The following is a 19,611-nucleotide window of genomic DNA, read 5'->3' on the forward strand; positions in this document are numbered from 1 at the left end:
ATATTGGCTTTCGCCGACTGGTCGAGCTCCGGTACACACTACCAAGTGCGCTATTTTTCAGATGTTGCCCTACCGGAGTTACACAGTAATAGTGTCACTGCTATTAACTTCATGATATACATACTACGGAATGCCGTTTGGGTCTTTGAGTGTCAGAAAAGATACAATAGCACTGTCAAAGATGTACAAAAAAGTCTGCAAACACCGACCATGAATGATGTGTTTACAATACCGCGTTGGTAATAAAGCATCATTTGTTCAAACCGCAACTTCTAGAGTAGTTAGCTTTAGCTTGGTACCTAGCTAGCACCAATACAACCAGCCTGAAAACAATGACCAGTAGAAACTGCAGTCATTTTCATTATTCTTAGCAATGATTTAGGAATCCTTGTAAGTATTAGCTAGGTTGCCACATGTTGTTCGCCTATTGAAATTGAACTTCAGTTCATGAAAATAAATAGCTAGCCAGCTACTTAACCCTGTTGCCCAAAGCTAACGTTATAAGCAGCCAGCTAGCTTCATCTGGCTAGTGAGGCTTGACCAGACTGCGTTATGTGTTGTGAAGCTAGCCACAATAAGAATGAGGCACAATAGTGAATATGCGGTTTGCATTCAAAATAAAAGTATGGCAAGTCAGTTAAGAACAAATTCTTATTTACAATGACGGCCTACCTCGGTCAAACCCGGATGACGCTGGGCCAATTGTGCACTGCCCTATGGGATTCCCAATCACAGCCGGATGTGATACAGCCTGGATTCGAACCAGGGACTGTAGTGATGCATCTTGCACTGAGATGCAGTGCCTTAGACCGCTGTGTCCATGTGTGTGTGTTAACTATTTAACTGTACTAGAATGCTTAAAAGACCGCTAAGATTTTTAATATCGGTATTGGGTTTTTTGGCAAGGAAAATATTGGATATCTGTAACGATGTACGCTAAGTCGGGAAGCAAGTTCAGGGAGTGAATACATTTAATAAATAAACAAAACAAAACACACAAACAATGCACCGACATGAAACAGGAACAGATACAATTACGAATGGGGAAGGAAACTAAATGGAGTGACAATTATAGAGCAGGTAATCAAAGAGGTGATGGAGTCCAGGTGAGTGTCATAATGCGCAATTACATGTTACGATGGTGACAGGTGTGCGCCATAACGAGCAGACTGGTGACCTAGAGGCGGAGAGGGAACACACATGACAATATCGGTATCGGACAAAAATATCTGTGCATCGCTAGTCAAACAATATTCCTAATCTGTTTATTACTACATTTATCTTTGAGGATGTTAATGAATGTGTTTTAATGTAAATCTGTTACTTACATCAACCACAGAGGAATAAAAAATAAATAAATACAACCCCCCCTTGAAATCGCATCAAAAACAGTTGCATATTCTTTCGGGGTTATTGGAATTCTAAATTTATCGAGAAATTCCCCATATGAGATTAGATATCCATCCTCATTCAGTAACTGACCAACCAAAATAATTGTATTCTCAAACCAGATCCGAAAAAATAGACACATTTTTAAATCGTGTATCTTTGTTGTTCCATATAAAGTTATCTGTGAGGGGGAAAATTATGTTTATATGCTAACATCCAAGCTTGCCTGCTTGGGGAATTTGTCCAATTTTACTGGGATTTTATGATCAAAATTACACCGAAGCAGAAATCCTAAACTACCAACAGAGTGAAATAAATACTTAGGGAAGACATTCCAAATACTGTTCTGGTTCTTAACATAGTTCAGAATCCAATTTATTTAAAAGTATTATTTACAGTACTGAAATCTAATACCTCAAGACCTCCTTGTTCTTAGGTATAACTGAGAATATCTTTCCATAGATAGTGAGGCTTGTTCCTCCAAATAAAATTATAAAGTCCTTTACAATTTTAGGGGGTAAGTCAAGTGATAACAAGACAAACTGATCTGGATAACCCTTCAGCTTCAGACAATACAACCCGACCATATAATGAAATATCTCTCAGTAACCAGAGGTTCAATTTCTTCTTTGTTTTAATGAGACTGCGTTGAATAATGGGGTTAAAGTTTTATTCACTCCTTTGTTTGTTTTTCATCCTTGCATACAACAATTCCAAGATAAGGTAACTTATCTTTAATTGGGACACCATATACTTCCCGTAAAACACAGTCCTTGAGTGGAAATAAGACTGACTTAATGATATTAATTTTCAAACCTGAAACTAAGGAAAAGTGTTCAATACAGGCAACTGCTTCAGAAACCTCATTCCTGTCTCTCAAAAATATGGTATTATCATCAGCCAGTTGACATAGTTTAAATTCATTGCCAAGTTCTGAAACACCTTTAAATTCCCTTTCTTGATATGAAGAGCCACAACTTGAGTAACTAATAAAAACATTTTTTTTTTTTACTAATTGGGCAGCCCTGCCTAATGCCACGCCCAATATAACATCTTTGGGATGTCCTGTGAGCTAATTTCACAGAACTAGTACAACCACTATATAAAGTTGACTGCTTTAAAAAAAAAAGAGAAAAAAAAGTTGAATTCACCAAACCCCCAAAAAACGCTTTGAACATAAATAAATGTTCTACAGTGTCAAAAGCTTTATAAAAATCAACAAACATAAGAAAACTATAATCAAGGAAGAGGTCATTATAGTCAATCATATCTGAGATCAATCTGATTTTATTACTAATGCGTCGACCATGTATAAAACCAGATTGTTCTTCATCAATTATATGATGCAAGCCTTGTTTCAACCTCTTTGCAAATACAAGGGCAAATAATTTCACATCATTATTCAACAGGCTAACGGGTCTCCAGTGGTCTATATAAAGAGTATCCTTATTAGGTTTGGGAATCAAAGTAATTACACCTTGCTTTAAGGAAACAGGTAACTCCCCTTTTTCTATTGATTCTTGGAACAGCAAGAATGAAAGGAATCAATGAATCATTTAATGTTTTATAGAAATTGCTTATTAAACCATCATTTCCAGGGGACCTATTGTCTTTAAGGCTTTTAATACAGTCTTTTATCTCAATTTCGGATAACTCATGATCACAAAAATCCCTGAAATCATTATCTATCTTGTTAGCATTGTTTGCTACATTGTCTAAGAAAGGATCCGTATTGGAAGTTGACTGGGCTGATGTATACAGATTCTGATAAAACTGGGCAACATGCTGAGAGATTTCTTTTGGATTTTCATTGGGAGTATTATTAATCATTTATTTACATATGTAAGTCATTTCGCCCTTTTTTCTAAATTAAATAAATATTTTGTATTTTTCTCTCCCTCTTCCATCCATTTTAGTCTTGATCTTAACCGGATCTTACTCTCCCCGGCCTTTTCCTCGTAGATACAGTCTAACTGCATTTGCAGTGATGATAACTCCAGTAATTCTAGATTAGTTATATTCGTTTTTTTTGTATAATCCATTATTCCCTTTAAGATGTCATATTCTTTCTCTCCTGACACCAGCAACTTCTTTCCCCATTGAAATAGCCAAAAGCCTTATATCAAATTTCATTAGCTCCAAGTAACTTCCAAACGTATTCATAACACACACATGATTCCAATATTTAAACAATTCCTGCTACTTCCTTCTTAAATGCTTCATTCTCTAGTAAAGTCTTATTCAAATTTACAGTTAACTTTTTTTGTTGACAAACTATGCACATTTATCTTTATTGAAATCCCTTTGTGGTCTGTTAAAATCGATGGTTCAATTGAGACTATCAACCTTGTCAGCCATATCCTCAGATATCAGCCAGAAATCAGTATGGGATTGTGTAGATACATTTATGTTTACATAGAGTAGCAATGATTTATCTGGGTTCTTATGTCGACAAATATCTGGAACACCTAACCTTAGACATATATTCCTTATCTCACAAACAGAATTGCTCTCCTTAGGAAGCCATCTATCTAGATGATCATGTAATACTGTATTAAAATCTACACCTCATATTAAAATCTACACCTCATCATTTTACTTATTTTCCTCTGAATGTCTCTAAATAACATACAGTTACTTGACATCTACCTATAACATAATCCATCTCCCTGTATTATCTGCTTCATGACTCAGTACATTACTCTTAAAGCCAAATATCATTCCCCCATTGCCACTTCCAAAACGCAGCATCGGTGGACCAGGCATGAGTTTCTTGAATGAAATAAAAGTCGCCACTCTTACAATAGAAAAATAAAGATTTCCTTTTAAAAATATTTCGGATTCTCCTGGAATTCATACAAAAAAACTGAAATTGACATCTACTGTCACAGTGACTATATGAAGAATATTACACTTGTATACGTTCACATGAACCGGGGTTTCACAAAATGAAACGTTCTTACTAGTTGCAAATAAAGAGTATTTTGCCCACGCAGGTGGTAGACCTAAAGTATATATTGTAATGACCTGACTAGATCATGAAGGAACAATTGTCCAGACAGAGGATGGAGTTAACGAATGGACGGTTTATTAACCCAACTTAACACAGGCTACTGTTTGGCCGTAGCCCACGCCAAATAAATGAAAGGTACACTACAAACCAACCGTGACCTTCTCTTGTGAAGCCCAGACGTAAGAGAGAGAACAATGGCTAAACCTGGTCTTATCTTCCAACGCTCGATCCCCCTGCCCAACCCCCCTCCACGCCACTCCGCCAACCACCAGCATGCCCGGCATCAGAACATTCCAGGCATTCCCGTGATTGGCAGATAGCAGGTTGATTGGCATGTCGGATCCCGCGAACACTGGGTACTGTAAGTACAACACAACCAACTAATAGCCTAACACATAACACACAGCTGTCTGTGCGGGTCGCTACATTATCAATAAATCCTTTCCAATAAGGCAGGACATAATGTGTAGATACAACATCCTGCTGAAACAAGGTTCTGTTGTTGAATGGACCAAAAGAGAAACAAATCGTTCCTACTGATGAGTCAACAGGGTCAATGGAAGGCAGGCTTTGAGGGTCAGGTCTTGACACGTTCCTGAATAATAAAGCAACACCTGAGGGAATGGCATCTAAAACAATTGCAAAATCTTTAGGTGTTACAGGGACCTTGTAAAGTGATAAGAATTCCTTATAACTAAGTAAAATACCCTCTGCATTTACCAGTTGGCTCACCAATAGGATATTATTTCAGAACCAATATTCTAAAAACAAAGAAGTACTTTTATACAATACGTCCCGATTATTCTATATATAATATCTGCGTGGAGAAAAATTATGCTTATAAATTAAGGACCATGATCAGAAAACCTGCTGATGAAAAGCAGAGAGTTTCACTGGAACTTTGTCAATATTATGTCAAACCAACATGAAGTTAAGGCCACCAAAAGTAGAGAAGACATGATGAGGAATAACATTCCACATAGAAGTGGGTCTTCTTAGGAATTGTTTTATCCAATTGATCTTAAAAGTATTATTTAAGGTAGTAAAGTCCAGGTAGTAAAGAAAATTCAGCCCACCATACTCATGTGTTCATTACAACATTTTTCCTAGTGTAATGGGCGTTGTAATCCAGTACTGTAGAGCAAAGAGCGGCGAATGTCGTCACTAACCGTAATACAAGAAAAAATACCAGACAAATAAAAACTTCTTGAAGCTTTCCGGTAGACTAGACGATTTGTGGTGTATTGCTGCCCTTCACAGGTCGGAGTGCGAATTACATATTTGGGACACTGACACGGGAGAGGGGGCCTAGCTGAAGTTAAACAGATTTATCCGATGTCAACTAGATTACTAATGCTTTCATTCTGCCATGTAAGACATTATTCGGTCTACTTTATTTAGTATTCTAGGGCAGAAAGTTGTGACAGAAGAGAAGCTGCACGTATCTATCTATAGTTGACAAACAATTGGCCTACCAAATGTCGGAAATGATAAGCAGAAATGTGATGGCAGTGTTAGTGTCCCTTGGCTATCGATAACAAACAACAACAAAAAAATGTGTCGTCTGATTTGCTTAATAAGTAATTTGAAATGATTTATACTTTTACTTTTGATACTGAAGTATATTTAAAAACAAAAACTTTTACTCAAGTAGTATTTTACTGGGTGACTTTCACTTTTACTTGAGTCATTTTCTATTAAGTATCTTTACTTTTACTCAAGTTTGACAATTGAGTACTTTTACCACGTGATAACGGGATATTAGTATGCATTTAAATGTGTTCAATATAGCTGCAGCGTCTGAAGAATTTACTTGGAATTAAAATTGCCACAATCTTTAAAAAAAATGAATTTAATTGGAATTTAGACTGTCTGAATTGGAATTGTATAGAAAATCATCCCTGGAATGGAATTGAACAAGAACCATCCTTGGAATGAAATTGATGGAATTGACCCCAATCCTGATGTACACACACACACTCCCTCGCTCTACCCCTGAGGAGTGACACTACCTGTAACGCCCTGGCCATAGAGAGGGTTTTTTGTTCTCTATTTTTGGTTAGGCCAGGGTGTGACATGGGTGGGCGTTCTAGGTTTCTTTTTCTATGTTGGTGTTTTTCTTTGTTTCGGCCGTGTATGGCTCTCAATCAGGAACAGGTGTAGATGGTTGTTGCTGATTGGGAGTCATACATAGGCAGCCTGATTTTCCTTTGGGGTTTGTGGGTGAATGTTTTCTGTTTAGAGTTTGTTCCTGACAGAACTGTTGCTGGTCGTTCTTTTGGTTTCTTTTTTGTATAGTGTTCATTCGGTCATTAAAACCTTTCAAGATGAACACATCCTCCGCTGCACCTTGGTCTCATTTCAACGACAGCCTTTACACTACCCCTCATCTCACATCTCCTGCCCAGCCCTACCTCCTGCCCAACCCTCCATCTCTCCCTTCTCCCTCTCTCCCTAGTAAGGCTATTTTCTACCACATCCCATCACAAAGAGGCATTCCAACAGAGAGAGCAGAACAGATCATTCCGGGTGAAATATGGGAAATATTACTTGAATATTCAGTCATATTTATGAAACATTTGGGACTCAGACAGTCATGTTGACTGGGCCTTGAGCCAGTCATCAGTCACCCTGATCAGATATGGTTATGTAATTGGCTAATACCCTGACTACACCACTCATGTCGGTGCGCGAGCACGGCAAAATACATTTTGAAATCTGTTATTCAATTATTGCTCGCGAGCGTCTGCGTTGCCAAGGGCTAAAATAAAATCGCGCTGCAAGTCCTGCCTCTCTGTCACGCCCTGACCGAAGAGAGCTGTTTTTTCTCTGTTTAGTTAGGTCAGGGTGTGATGGGGGTGGGCATTCTATGTGTTTTGTTTCTATGTTTTGGCCGGGTATGGTTTCCAATCAGAGGCAGCTGTCTATCGTTGTCTCTGATTGGAAGCCATACTTAGGCAACCTTTTCCCACTTGGTTTTCATGTATAGTTGTTTTCTGTTTCGCTTAGGTAACCTGACAGAACTGTTGGCTCTCGTTTGTTTCTTTTGTCAAAGTGTTTCATTTTCATTAAACTTAAATCTGAGCACTCAACACACTGCGCCTTGGTCCCCTCTATACGACGCCCGTCACACTCTCCCATCTCCTCATTGGTTTATAGAAGCAGGTATCCACGTGCCATCTCCTCATTGGCTATACCCACATGGGTGATTGAAAGACGAACTGTTTTGCCGGTTGTCTGGTAATACTATGAAAGTGTAGATGCCAATCACCATATAAGTTCAAAGATGAAAAAGCCTGGAATGAGGAGAGATGACTAGAAATGATTCGGTTGGCCGTTTTATGTGTGGATTAATTGTCGGAGTAGAGGACCTTGTGCATTTCAGGTAAAATAACAACTCAATGTTTATATCCCAGGACAAATTAGCTAGCAAGTGCAAGCTAACTAGCTAAATTGCCATACATGTTTAACAGTTTTTGACCTGTCCCCAAATTAATGTAATTGGTTCAGAGTTTTGTTTTGATATTTTAACCTGTGTGTAGGGGAACAAAATAAATGTATGCACGATGGCGCACGCGTGCAGCCGGTTTGAGTTCCGTGTTACGCTCATATCCACTAGCGTGTGTGTGTCTGTTCTGTACGGTAGATAGTTAGGGCATTGAGGATTTGCCTAACTCGTAATTGGTTTGACTTGTACTAAATGACTGTAGCTAGTTCATTTGAAACACTTTATGAAACAGCTCTGACATGAATAGATGCACACATATACACACACACCACTCATTACACCTCTCTCTCTGTCAGTCACGTTTCACACTCCTCTTAAACAGACCGGACAGATCAGAGGAGAGAGGGATGAAAGGGTGTTACATAAAGAGGAAAACAGGGCTAGGAGGGAGAGAGGAAAAGAGGAAGGAGAAGAGGAAGGATGTAGTAGAATTAGGTGGTCCCCTAATGGTTCTCTTTCACTGTTAATGAGGGAGATAGAGGGGAGAGAGAAGGAGAGAGGGGAGAGAGAAGGAGAGAGGGGAGAGAGAAGGAGAGAGGGGAGAGAGGAGGGGAGAGAGAAGAAGAGAGGGGGAGAGAAGAAGAGAGGGGAGAGAAGAAGAGAGGGGAGAGAAGAAGAGAGGGGAGAGAGAAGGAGAGAGGGGATAGAGGGGAGAGAGAGGGAGAGAGGGGAGAGAGAGGGAGGAGGGAATAGATGCAGGGGAGAGAGAAATTATTATTTTTCAGAGAGAGAGAACCGGAGTACTCCAAAAGAACATTTGCTACGCTAGTTAGAAACAGACACCTAGCTGCCTGCCATCCAGCACCTTTCACCGAATTTTCCAGGATATATCTCACCATGCACGGTCAAACTACAGCAAGAGGTGGCTTAGTAGGGGCGTGGCTTTAAGATATGTTGTAATTTCTGTTAATTTGTTCTCTTGTATTGTCATCACATGTTAAGATCTGCCTCCAAGCCCAGTCTGTAATGAGAAGATCACAATAAAACTGCAGACTGGGAAACCTTAAAACTCACCACAACCACCCAGAGCCTTGATCTGCCCCCATGTGACCCAGAACCCCTATCCCAAAGAACCGTCCAGATCGGCCAAGTCCTCCTGAAAGCCAGACAGGGTCTCCGTGAAGCCCAGGGGCAGCCCCAGGCACCTCCTCCAGTACTCCACCTCATACAGCAGAAGAGGAAGCTGAGGAGAGAGTACATGAAGACAAGGTCAGAGGTCACCAGTCACCCCTCATTACACCTGTCACCATAAAATAACTGCTGAGACACATCAAGAAGTTAAGTCAAGGCACCATGGGAAGACACCAAGTCAAAGCGGCCTCCCCCGAGTTCCACTCCCATCTCTATGACCTCTACACGCTCTGCCTCCATGCTGGTCACTTTCCAAAGCCCTGGAAGTCAGCAGTAGTGACCATGATCCCCAAGCAAGGTAAAGACCCCCACCAGCCAGGAAACTATAGGCCCATCAGCCTTCTTAACAACTTGTGGAAGTTCCTGGAGAGGGTGCTGGTGCACCGACTTCAGAGACACTGACAACATGGGGTCCTCTGGGTGCACCAGGCCAGCTTGAGTAAGAAGATCCACCACCGATAACATCCTGAGGTTGGCCGATATCAAATCATCCAGCTTTATTTATATAGCACATTTCAGACATGAATGCAATGCCCTTCACATAAAAAAAACCATGAAAATAAACAGAAATATATACCACTCAACAAACATAAGAGGGTTAAAAAAAACAAAAGAATATAAAAAAATTAAAAGAATAAGAATAGAACAAGAAAGAGGTCACAGTAGCGATGTTCTTTGACGTCGAGAAGGCCTTTGACAAGATGTGTCACAATGGACTCATCTACTGCCTACAGGATACAAACACGAAACTCCCTACTCAGTTGGTCAGTCTTAAACAGTTTTTTATAATTAAAAAATAAAAAAAATTAAAAGAATGGAGATAGTGGTGAGGGTGGGAGAAACCACATCACCCAGGTTCTCTCCAGAGGCAGGAGTAACCCAAGACTCCACCCTCAGCCTTCTACTGTTTAATTTATATATGTGATATTAATTACTTCCATCCAAGAGAGAGAGACAGGTCTCCCAGTTTGCGTATGACCTCTGCTACTGGGCGGCCTCAAAGACCTTTGCACATGCTGGGAAGAAGTTACAGAACAGCATAACTGAAATAGAGACATGTGGCGGGTTAAACTCAGCCCTCTCAAGACACAGTGCATCCTCTTCTCCAAGCACCTCAAGAAAAACAGGCAAGTGAACCGGAATCTCCTGTGCTTGGAGATTGAGGGAAGGAAGTGACTGAACCAGCTGAGGGTGCTTTGCAGAAAGAAAGGAGAAGCCACCCCCGGAACAGTCATCAAGTCTATCAGAGAGTTATATCAGAGCCCTGTATGAATATGCCTGTCCAGCCTGGAGCAATGTGGGGAGGTCTCATCTGAAAAAAATGCACACAAAAAAGACCCTGGCAATCAGGATGGCATACAGACTCCCCCCGTGTACAATACCCGCTACATCCACCAGATGTCAGGACTGAGAACAGTGCAGGAGAAGATGGCTGTTCTGGGGTGTAAGTTTACCCTGACGTCAGTGGGGAACCCGTCACTGAAGACAATGATTCAAGAAGAACAAACAGACCCGCACAGATTTTTATCCAGCACCGGCCTCTCTGTGCTTCTTAAATAATTGTATCACTTTTAAAACCATTTTAGAGTGGATATCGGTTGCATTTTGATTGTGAATTTATCAACTTCTACTCCCGTATATATTTTAAAGCCTGGCTTTAAACCCCTGGACCAATTTTCTTTACCCCTTTTAAACTCACCTGTCAAAGAGGGTGGGACACTGCAATAGAAGCTGACATTTTAACAAATCCAAACCCATTTTCTTTTACAGCACTGCAAGCTGACATTTTAACACCACTCTTAATAACGCTGGAGGTTGACACCGACCAGGGTTTCCTAAACTCTGTCCTGGGGCCCCCCTGGGTGCACGTTTTGAAAGTTGCATGAGTGAAAGAACGCTTAGTTTTGCCAATTGCGCTGACGTTGATCTCAGGAATCCCCCGGTTTGTTTTGTCCCCACATTCCCCCCAAAATCCAGAGAAAGGACTGAAGGACTGCTGGTTCACACTTCTAGAAAAAAAGACGTAGACCGTCTACACCAGGGATGGGAAACTTTTTTAGGCCTGCGGACCAATTTCACAAAATATAGATTTTTTGGAACTAAGTCAGGTTCTCAACTTACTGTTGAGAGTTATAATAACAAAATACATAAGTGCAATTTCGAAATTAGGTTGTTCAATTAGCCCTTGTCAGCTACTTTTAGTCTAGCAACCAGCTATCTAAACTTGTAGTAAATAATTACCAACCAGGGTGGAGCCCATTGATCATATTATCATTAAAAACTGCTAACATTTCCCTCCACCCTATGGTAAAATGTGGAGAATTGCAAGAAATTAGCTGTAAAACTGCATTTTCTTTCACCCCCATGGCAAAATGTGCAGAATTGCAGGATTTTTTTCTTTCATTTAGCTGATGGGGGGTACGCAGACCGATGAGCCACTGTGGCCTCATGATGAGTTCCGCTTTTTTGGTGGCCTCCACCCCCATCAAAGTTGACCATCCCTTGTTAATAAAAACCCGCAGAGCTCAGCAAATGCACTGAACATCAACAGCAGGTCAAAAGGAGAACTTCCTGCCACTTTATATGCAGCTTTTATGTAGAACATGACGTCCTGAATGAGTATCATCTCGAGTGTAGACGATATGAAGGCCAGCCGATGACAGCAGACAGGATTAACAGAACTGTTGCCACATTTGAAGGTTTAAGGTTGCAGCAATACTGGAGGAGAGGGCATACAGTAAGGTATATATGTGTACCTGATGCGGTCATTTGGGCCAGGAAGAGCAAGAAAATTGAGGTGGCATCCACCGGGCTGCAGGTGACCCTACTCATCGTCTCCCACCACTGTAACAGTTGTCTGGGAGTTATACTTGGAGTTCATGCAGTCAGACTTGCACTTGCTGTATTTAAATGTCTCCACTTTGTTAATCTGAGAAAAAGGAACAAACACCCGGGGCCTCATTGATCAATATTGCATAGAAAATATAAAATACTAATTTAGAATGTTCGTAGGCATAGAAAAAGTGTGATTTATCAAACAATCCTACAAGCGTCATATGCACACTGGTAGGAGATGTGTTGATGAATACCAATTCTTCTCAGCCTGAGTGTTCATGAATGACTTTCGCCATTTGCATTTTGAAACGTGCCTAATTAACCATACATGGCTAAAATCATTGCTTTAATGGCCGTGAGGAATATACAAACGCCTTAACATTAAATATCCCACAATGGCGCAGCAAAAAAATAATACAATACAGGACCATTAGGACTACTCAAGTTGCTTTAGCAATGGCAAATATCCCCCAAATGGAGTAGGTAACTCTCACCAATAAGCTATCCATGCTCAACAGCTCCCTCCTGTAGACGAACAGGCAGGCCAACATTGCTGAAGTAGAGGGCGGTGTTTAAACAATTGAGTAGGTGAATTTATGGAGATTTAGAGAGAGTTCCTTAGTTTATGGTTCTTTAATGTTGATTGGAGATGAAAAAAAGGTTTGCAATTCTGTGCCATGTCACTTAGCCATGGCCGGCCCGCTCATTAGGCAGCCGTCCGTGGTGGCAAATTGACGAGGGCGGCATTTTCTGAGCTAAACTGACCAAGACGTACCTCCAACAACACATAAAACCTCATAATTCTGCCCCAAAACAATGACAATTTCACTCAACCAGTGTTATATGGGCTTTTTAGTTGAGCACGCTGATGCCGTCTTGTAATAAGCAGTGTCCATTTTGTCAAAGGCAGAGACGCAATATATTTATCTTGTCCATTCCCAGTGCACCTCTCCAGGGTGTTGTTAGAGAGACGCATTGCTGCGGCGCTCCATCAACATGCCATCAATTTTTTTTTACATAAATCATTTAGCAGATATAACATGGTAGAAAGAGTATGTGGCCTTTTCTGTAGCCTACAGGCTGGGGATAAAATGTATGACAATGTAATGAGACGGGAACTTTTTACATTATACAGGTTTCTCCGATCAAATAGCTTAACCTACTTGGCGACCAATCAAATAAACAAATGCGCTGACATGTTAACAAACAACATATCCTAAAAACAGGACAGGTCAAAGTAAAATGGACAATATGGAATGGACAATCAGGCTACTCACATAACTGCTGTCCAAGAGTTTCACCCCATAGGCTAAATTGTTATGATCAGCTGTTTCAAGTTTGTATACATTTTTTTACATGCTGATCATAGCAAAAAAATAAAATACTTCTGCATTTCTCGCTGTGTTAACACATTGCAAATAGGTTCAGGATAACTCCTACTGATAAAGTTGGGTAGCTGAAATTCAGAGCTTAAATAGCCAAATTGATTAGTCACAGAAATCAGGACTTGCCAATGCAACGGCATGTTTTACAAATGGTGGGACTACCATAAGGATTGGCATTCATAAAATTCCATTGCAGGTTTACATGGTAGGCTACACCCCAGTAACCACAGACCAACACCAACGTCTTTTGGATGTCTTTTTTTGGTCCTATCCGGACGTCTTTTTTTTGGTGTTTTACGAAACAGTAGTCCTATCACGTAGATGGGCATTCCTAAAATGTAATTTCAGGCGACACTGTAGGCTGTACCCCAGTACTGTAGGCTGTACCCCAGTACTGTAGGCTGTACCCCAGTACTGTAGACTGTACCCCAGTACTGTAGGCTGTACCCCAGTACTGTAGGCTGTACCCCAGTACTGTAGGCTGTACCCCAGTACTGTAGGCTGTACCCCAGTAAGCACGGACTGAGGCTGATGCCTTTAGGCTGTATTTTTTGGTCCTGTCCGGACATCTTTTTTTGGTTCAGATTTTGTCCGGTCTGGGCCAGCCTTGATTTGGTCTAAACATAGACATCTATCAATGACGTCTTTTCACCTTTCATTCAGAACCTAAATTGAACCTAACTTCAACGTCTGGAAAACATGTATTTTAGACGTCATTTTGCTTACTGGGACGACAATTGTGGCAGAAAGGCCAGGACCAGCCCTGCACTCAGCTGTGATTAAACAATTAACTTTCCATTTATCCATACAAGATGTGGTGTGGAAATAATAAACATGATAAAAATGACATGTAGACTAAGACAAGGCACATATTCATTTAACAATTACAAAACAAGATATACAGCTCCTCATCTGTTATAATAATCCAATGACTGAAACCAAAATACAAGTAGATAGCAACATCAGACTAGCCAGTTAAACAATGACAGGCAAAAATGTAGCTATTAATGTTAGATAGCTAGCATCAAAAAATAGATACATAATGCTTTAATAATTATGCAAATATTCTTAAAGTATTGACAACTGTCAGTGAAATATGGATAAAACAAATACCATATTTACAGTTCTGGTATTTACACACAGTGATGAATAAATTAATTAGAACGGAATAATGTCCAAAAACTGAGATTTGTGTTCACAGCAGGTGGCAAGCTGCACTTGGTAAAGGATTGATAGCTGTGATGTCATCACTGAAATATTTTTCTTCTTCTATGATGGGGTTTAAAAGCGGTTGGCATCCAATGTTAATGGTGCGCTGCAGCCACCAGCTGGACAGGACATTGAACGAGAAAAAGAAATCCATTGCGGAAAAACTGCATACAAAAAGTTACACGTCAACAGACAAAACCCATCTTAATTAAGCAATTAACATCCCATCATGCCTAGGGTCATAACAATGCTGGTCAGGCAATTATTTTGTCTACCATGGCTATGCCCCCATAGGATGACCATGCCCACATCCACAGGGCACGACTGGTCACTGAATGGTTTGATGAGCATGAAAACGATGTAAACCATATATCATGGCCATATCAGTCACCAGATCTCAACCCAATTGAACAATTATGGGAGATTCTGGAGCGCAGCTCTTTCCACCGCCATCAACAAAACACCAAATGATGGAATCTCTTGTGGAAGAATGGTGTCGCATCCCTCCAGTAGAGTTCCGGACACTAGTAGAATCTATGCCAAGGTGCTTTGAAGCTGTTCTGCCCCGTGGTGACCCCAACGCCCTATTAAGACACGTTACTTACTTTATTTTGGCAGTTACCTGTACATGTTTACACACAATTTCGCCCATGGAAAAGAGCGTCTGCTAAATGACTTAAATGTAAATGTTGACTGATGCAAGAAATGTGACAGAAGGGGAGGTGCTGATATTAGCATTGAGTATATAAATTCCAACATATAAGCAGTGCACTTTAAAAATCAGACAAGAATCAACAATATTTGCCTTTCCAAAAAATGTAATTGTTTTTGGTATTAAGTAGGGCTAGACTAATCATAAATGTACATTAGATATTGGATACACATCACATCAAAGGTAGCCAGCCTATTGTCATGAATAGGCCCACAGTGCACTCACCAGTTGACAGAGTATAGTTTCCGTAACCATCTGTGCGTTATTGTGAGTTTCACCCCAGAGCACAGAGGGCAGAGTGAGTGACTGCGGGTTTTCGTTCCACCCTTGGACTTGATTGATGAATTAAGGTCACTGATTAGTAAGGAACTCCCCACAAATGGTTGTATAGGTCTTAACTGAAAGGAAAAAACAAAAACCCTGCATACTCTAGGCCAGGGCTGCCCAACCCTCTTCCTGGAGATCTACTGTCCTGTAGGTTTTCAGTCCAACCCTAATTTAGCAGTTCTGATTGAGCTAGTTAAGGTCTTGTTGAGCAGCTAATTAGTAGAATCAGGTGTGTTAAATTAGGGTTGGACTGAAAACCCACAGGAAGGTATAGCTCTCCAGAAAGAGGGTTGGACTGAAAACCCACAGGAAGGTATAGCTCTCCAGAAAGAGGGTTGGACTGAAAACCCACAGGAAGGTAGCTCTCCAGGAAGAGGGTTGGACTGAAAACCCACAGGAAGGTAGCTCTCCAGGAAGAGGGTTGGACTGAAAACCCACAGGACGGTAAGCTCTCCAGGAAGAGGGTTGGACAGCCCTGCTCTAGGACCTCAGTGGAATGAGTTTGACACCCCTGCCCCAGAGATTCTACAGCTCCTCGTGATGTTGATGGTTTTGTGTGAATTTCAGCCCTCAAACCTCGCTGACATTCTCTCTCATGTTTATTTGAAATTTGAACATTTGCAGGATGAAATCTCTTGAGATGCATCATCTCGTTTTCAGAAGTGTCCAAATGAAGAAAAAAAACAATGCTTCGTAACAATAATAATATGGCACCTACTGTCTAATAATAATAACAATGATAATAATACATAAATAAAACCCTATATTAACAGCATAAAAAGTTGTGTACAACTACTAATAGGCCTACAACTAATAAAAACTACTGTTACAACTACTAATACAACTAATATAAACTACTGCTACAACTACTAATACAACTAATACAAACTACTGCTACAACTACTAATACAACTAATACAAACTACTGCTACAACTACTAATACAACTAATATAAACTACTGCTACAACTACTAATACAACTAATATAAACTACTGCTACAACTACTAATACATATAATAAAAACTACTGCTACAACTACTAATACATATAATAAAAACTACTGCTACAACTACTAATACAAATAATAAAAACTACTGCTACAACTACTAATACAAATAATACAACTTAGTACCTATAATATATACATAGGCCTACAGATTTACAAATATCTTCACATGATGATGTTTCTATTAGTTTAAAACAAAAACTGTTTGATCTTAACATTTGAAAAAGCCTTTTTTTAAATTCACTGTGTGATTTTAATGCCCTGATTTCTATAGGTAAATGATTAAAGTCAAGCCTTTGTATCTGAAAGATGTTACTCTAACCTCATGATGTACCTTTGGAATGTGTAATGGCTGCTGTTGTCGAAAGGAGTAGTGTGAGTTTCCTTAACCAATGTAGTTGTCTGAATCAGCTTGTTATAAATTACATCTAAATCTCAAAGTGAGATCTTGGTTGTGTTTTGTTTTGATAGATGATATCACCATAGTCTAGTATAGGAAGCAGCAGTTTGATTACTAAGGTCTGTGTAATGGATACAGTAAAACAAGTCTTATTACAGCTTGTTATAGTTGCACCATCGGATGAGAACATGAAAGGGATGTAAATGTCAGGGTTTAGGGAGGTGCATTCTGGTCACTGTCTGTTACTCTGCTTCTCAGACTAGTTAGTCCGTATTTTCTGTGTGCATTAGGCCTAGCCCCAGTGTATAATTGACTACAGCATCTTCAAATGAATAGTTGTCATAAACAATAAAATAAAGTTCAATATAAAGTTATGAAGTTATACATAAAAATAAACAAAAAGGCTACAAAGCGTTGAAATATCTGTGCTGTGTCATCAGTAAGATATGAGCAGTCAATGAATAAACAAGAATATCAAAATGATCAGAAATGTACTTTTATTTTTGCAACTTTAAGTGTGTCTTCTTTTGTTAAACAATGTATGTGTAGACAGGCACAGTACATTGATTCCTTTACAGTACGCTCTTATGCAAATATTTCACCATTGCATTCATTTGTGCGCAAATCTTTGGTGTGTTACTTTTTTTCAAATACATCTGACATTTTGCCTCTTCATTATACTATTTCTATAAAAATCACTACAAAGACATTAGACATGAGTAAGCAAGAATCGTTACAGTACAGTATTATACGGCACATGGATGAATGGTTCATATTCACTTTAGTACACACTTCAGTTAACAGTGCATACTAAACATTTCACCTACACACCGTTGTATAGGATGTCAGTCTTCATGTAGGACATTTACACCAATGTTTAATGGTGATCATTGTGTGGACCCCCAAGAAGAGTAGCTGCTGCTTTCGCAACAGCTAATGGGGATCAAATACAAAAAAAAAAAAAAAGTTTCAACGCTCTTGAGTTGTAGTATTATACAGTACATACATATAAATGGTAAGTTAAAGTGCTTTCAAGTACATGTGAGATCAATATACACCAAGTTGATAAAAACCATTCCTCTAATTTCCAAATGTTTCATCTCTGGCCTACATTAAAAAAAAAACGGTTTGCAATCTGATAAGTTTCACCATGTCTGGAAAGATTCTTGACATGCTTGTTATGTAAATCAACTCCAATAAAACATGTTCTCTGATTGGTGAGAAGAAACCTCTGGCTCCTCCACTTCTAGGAATGAACTGCCCCATTGCGGGCACAGCGGCCCCTTCTACACCAGGAGAGAAGTGACAGTCTTTCAATATAAATGGGAAAACAAAACGATCAAAGAATAGCTAATATATAAAGCCAAGGCAGTTAACTATATCTGACCTGCAGATTTGGGTGGAGCACTCAAAATGGTCTCGGCAGTAGGCCCCAGTGGGCTTGGTACCCATGAACCTCCACAGAGGGGTCATGCGGGTTCTCCGTTCCAGTAGCTTGGTGCCCTGCTGGAGACTCAGCCTTGAATCATGGCTTCCTATTGGACTAGCACACACCTGCCATACAAAGTGTATATGTCAACAACATTTAGCATTACAGTTTCACTACTGGTTAAAGATGGTTAACAACACTATTGCAAAGAAAATGATAAAATAATGATAAAAAGTGCTTTACCTGATGCATAAGAATCAGAGCCACCAGAAACACACCTTGCATTGCTTTGCTGTAGTTTTGACCGTGCATGGTGAGATATATCCTGGAAAATTCGGTGAAAGGTGCTGGATGGCAGGCAGCTAGGTGTCTGTTTCTAACTAGTGTAGCAACCGTTCTTTTGGAGAACCCTGCTTATATACCATCCCTCTCTCTCGCTCTCGCTCTCTCACTCTATCACTCTCTCTCTATCTCACACACAGACATATATATATACACACACACACACACACATGTCATGTCAAATATTTGACAATAGTAAAGATAAGATCTCCACTGTGGACCAGTAACTCTGATTGTAAACTGTCCTAGCACTGGGAGCTATGACCAGAATGACATCAACTCTGCTGATATCTTGGGCACCTCTAGGAAACTCCTTCTGTTGATAATGACAAGTACATTAATAACCTAATTAGAGCGCACATAGAAATAAATGCATGAACGTTACACGTGTGACAGCACTCGGTACCAAAGTAAACAAAAGATTGCATTTTGGCCTCTACGTGTTACCTTTGTACAGACAAATGATTTATGTTATGCATACTTCTTCTAATACTTACCTTTTGACATTTATGCCAACATGTGTTGTGAGGGTAATGATGATGAAACCAAGTCGCTCTGAATAATCATTCAATCAGTCAAATGTTCTTATTCAAAGAAACATGTCTTACAAAGGGTCAACTGTCAAGCCGGGTCCAGAGGCATGCATTGCTTATTTTCAAATATTATTATTATTATACCTTTATTTCAACAAGGAACACAGACTGAGACCAAGGTCTCTTTTACAGCTGGTCCCTGCGTATACATGTTTACACATACAGTTTAGGTGCAATGATTAAAAAACTTAACAAGACAAACAAAACGATCACAGATAACACAAAAAAAAATACAGCAGCAGATTATTACATGTACACAGGTTATTCCCCTAACAGTACAAGAACTTGCATTACCCGATACAGCTACAAACAATACAAAAATAAAAATCCA

General features: G+C 39.8%; 1 protein-coding gene across 1 annotated transcript; it reads right to left on the reverse strand.

The window, feature by feature from the left end:
- Positions 1–17,396: 17,396 nt before the first annotated feature.
- On the reverse strand, positions 17,397–18,891 carry si:dkey-22f5.9 (liver-expressed antimicrobial peptide 2). Its single transcript, XM_014129528.2, has 3 exons — positions 18,589–18,891; positions 18,304–18,470; positions 17,397–18,202 (listed from the first exon to the last, which is right to left on the reverse strand). The coding sequence occupies exons 1-3, from the start codon at positions 18,655–18,657 to the stop codon at positions 18,163–18,165; spliced, it is 276 nt and encodes a 91-aa protein (XP_013985003.1). The 5' UTR covers positions 18,658–18,891; the 3' UTR covers positions 17,397–18,162.
- Between the last annotated feature and the right edge of the window lie 720 nt (positions 18,892–19,611).

The sequence above is a fragment of the Salmo salar genome, chromosome ssa11 (assembly GCF_905237065.1).
Source record: "Salmo salar chromosome ssa11, Ssal_v3.1, whole genome shotgun sequence".
Lineage (NCBI taxonomy): Eukaryota > Metazoa > Chordata > Actinopteri > Salmoniformes > Salmonidae > Salmo > Salmo salar.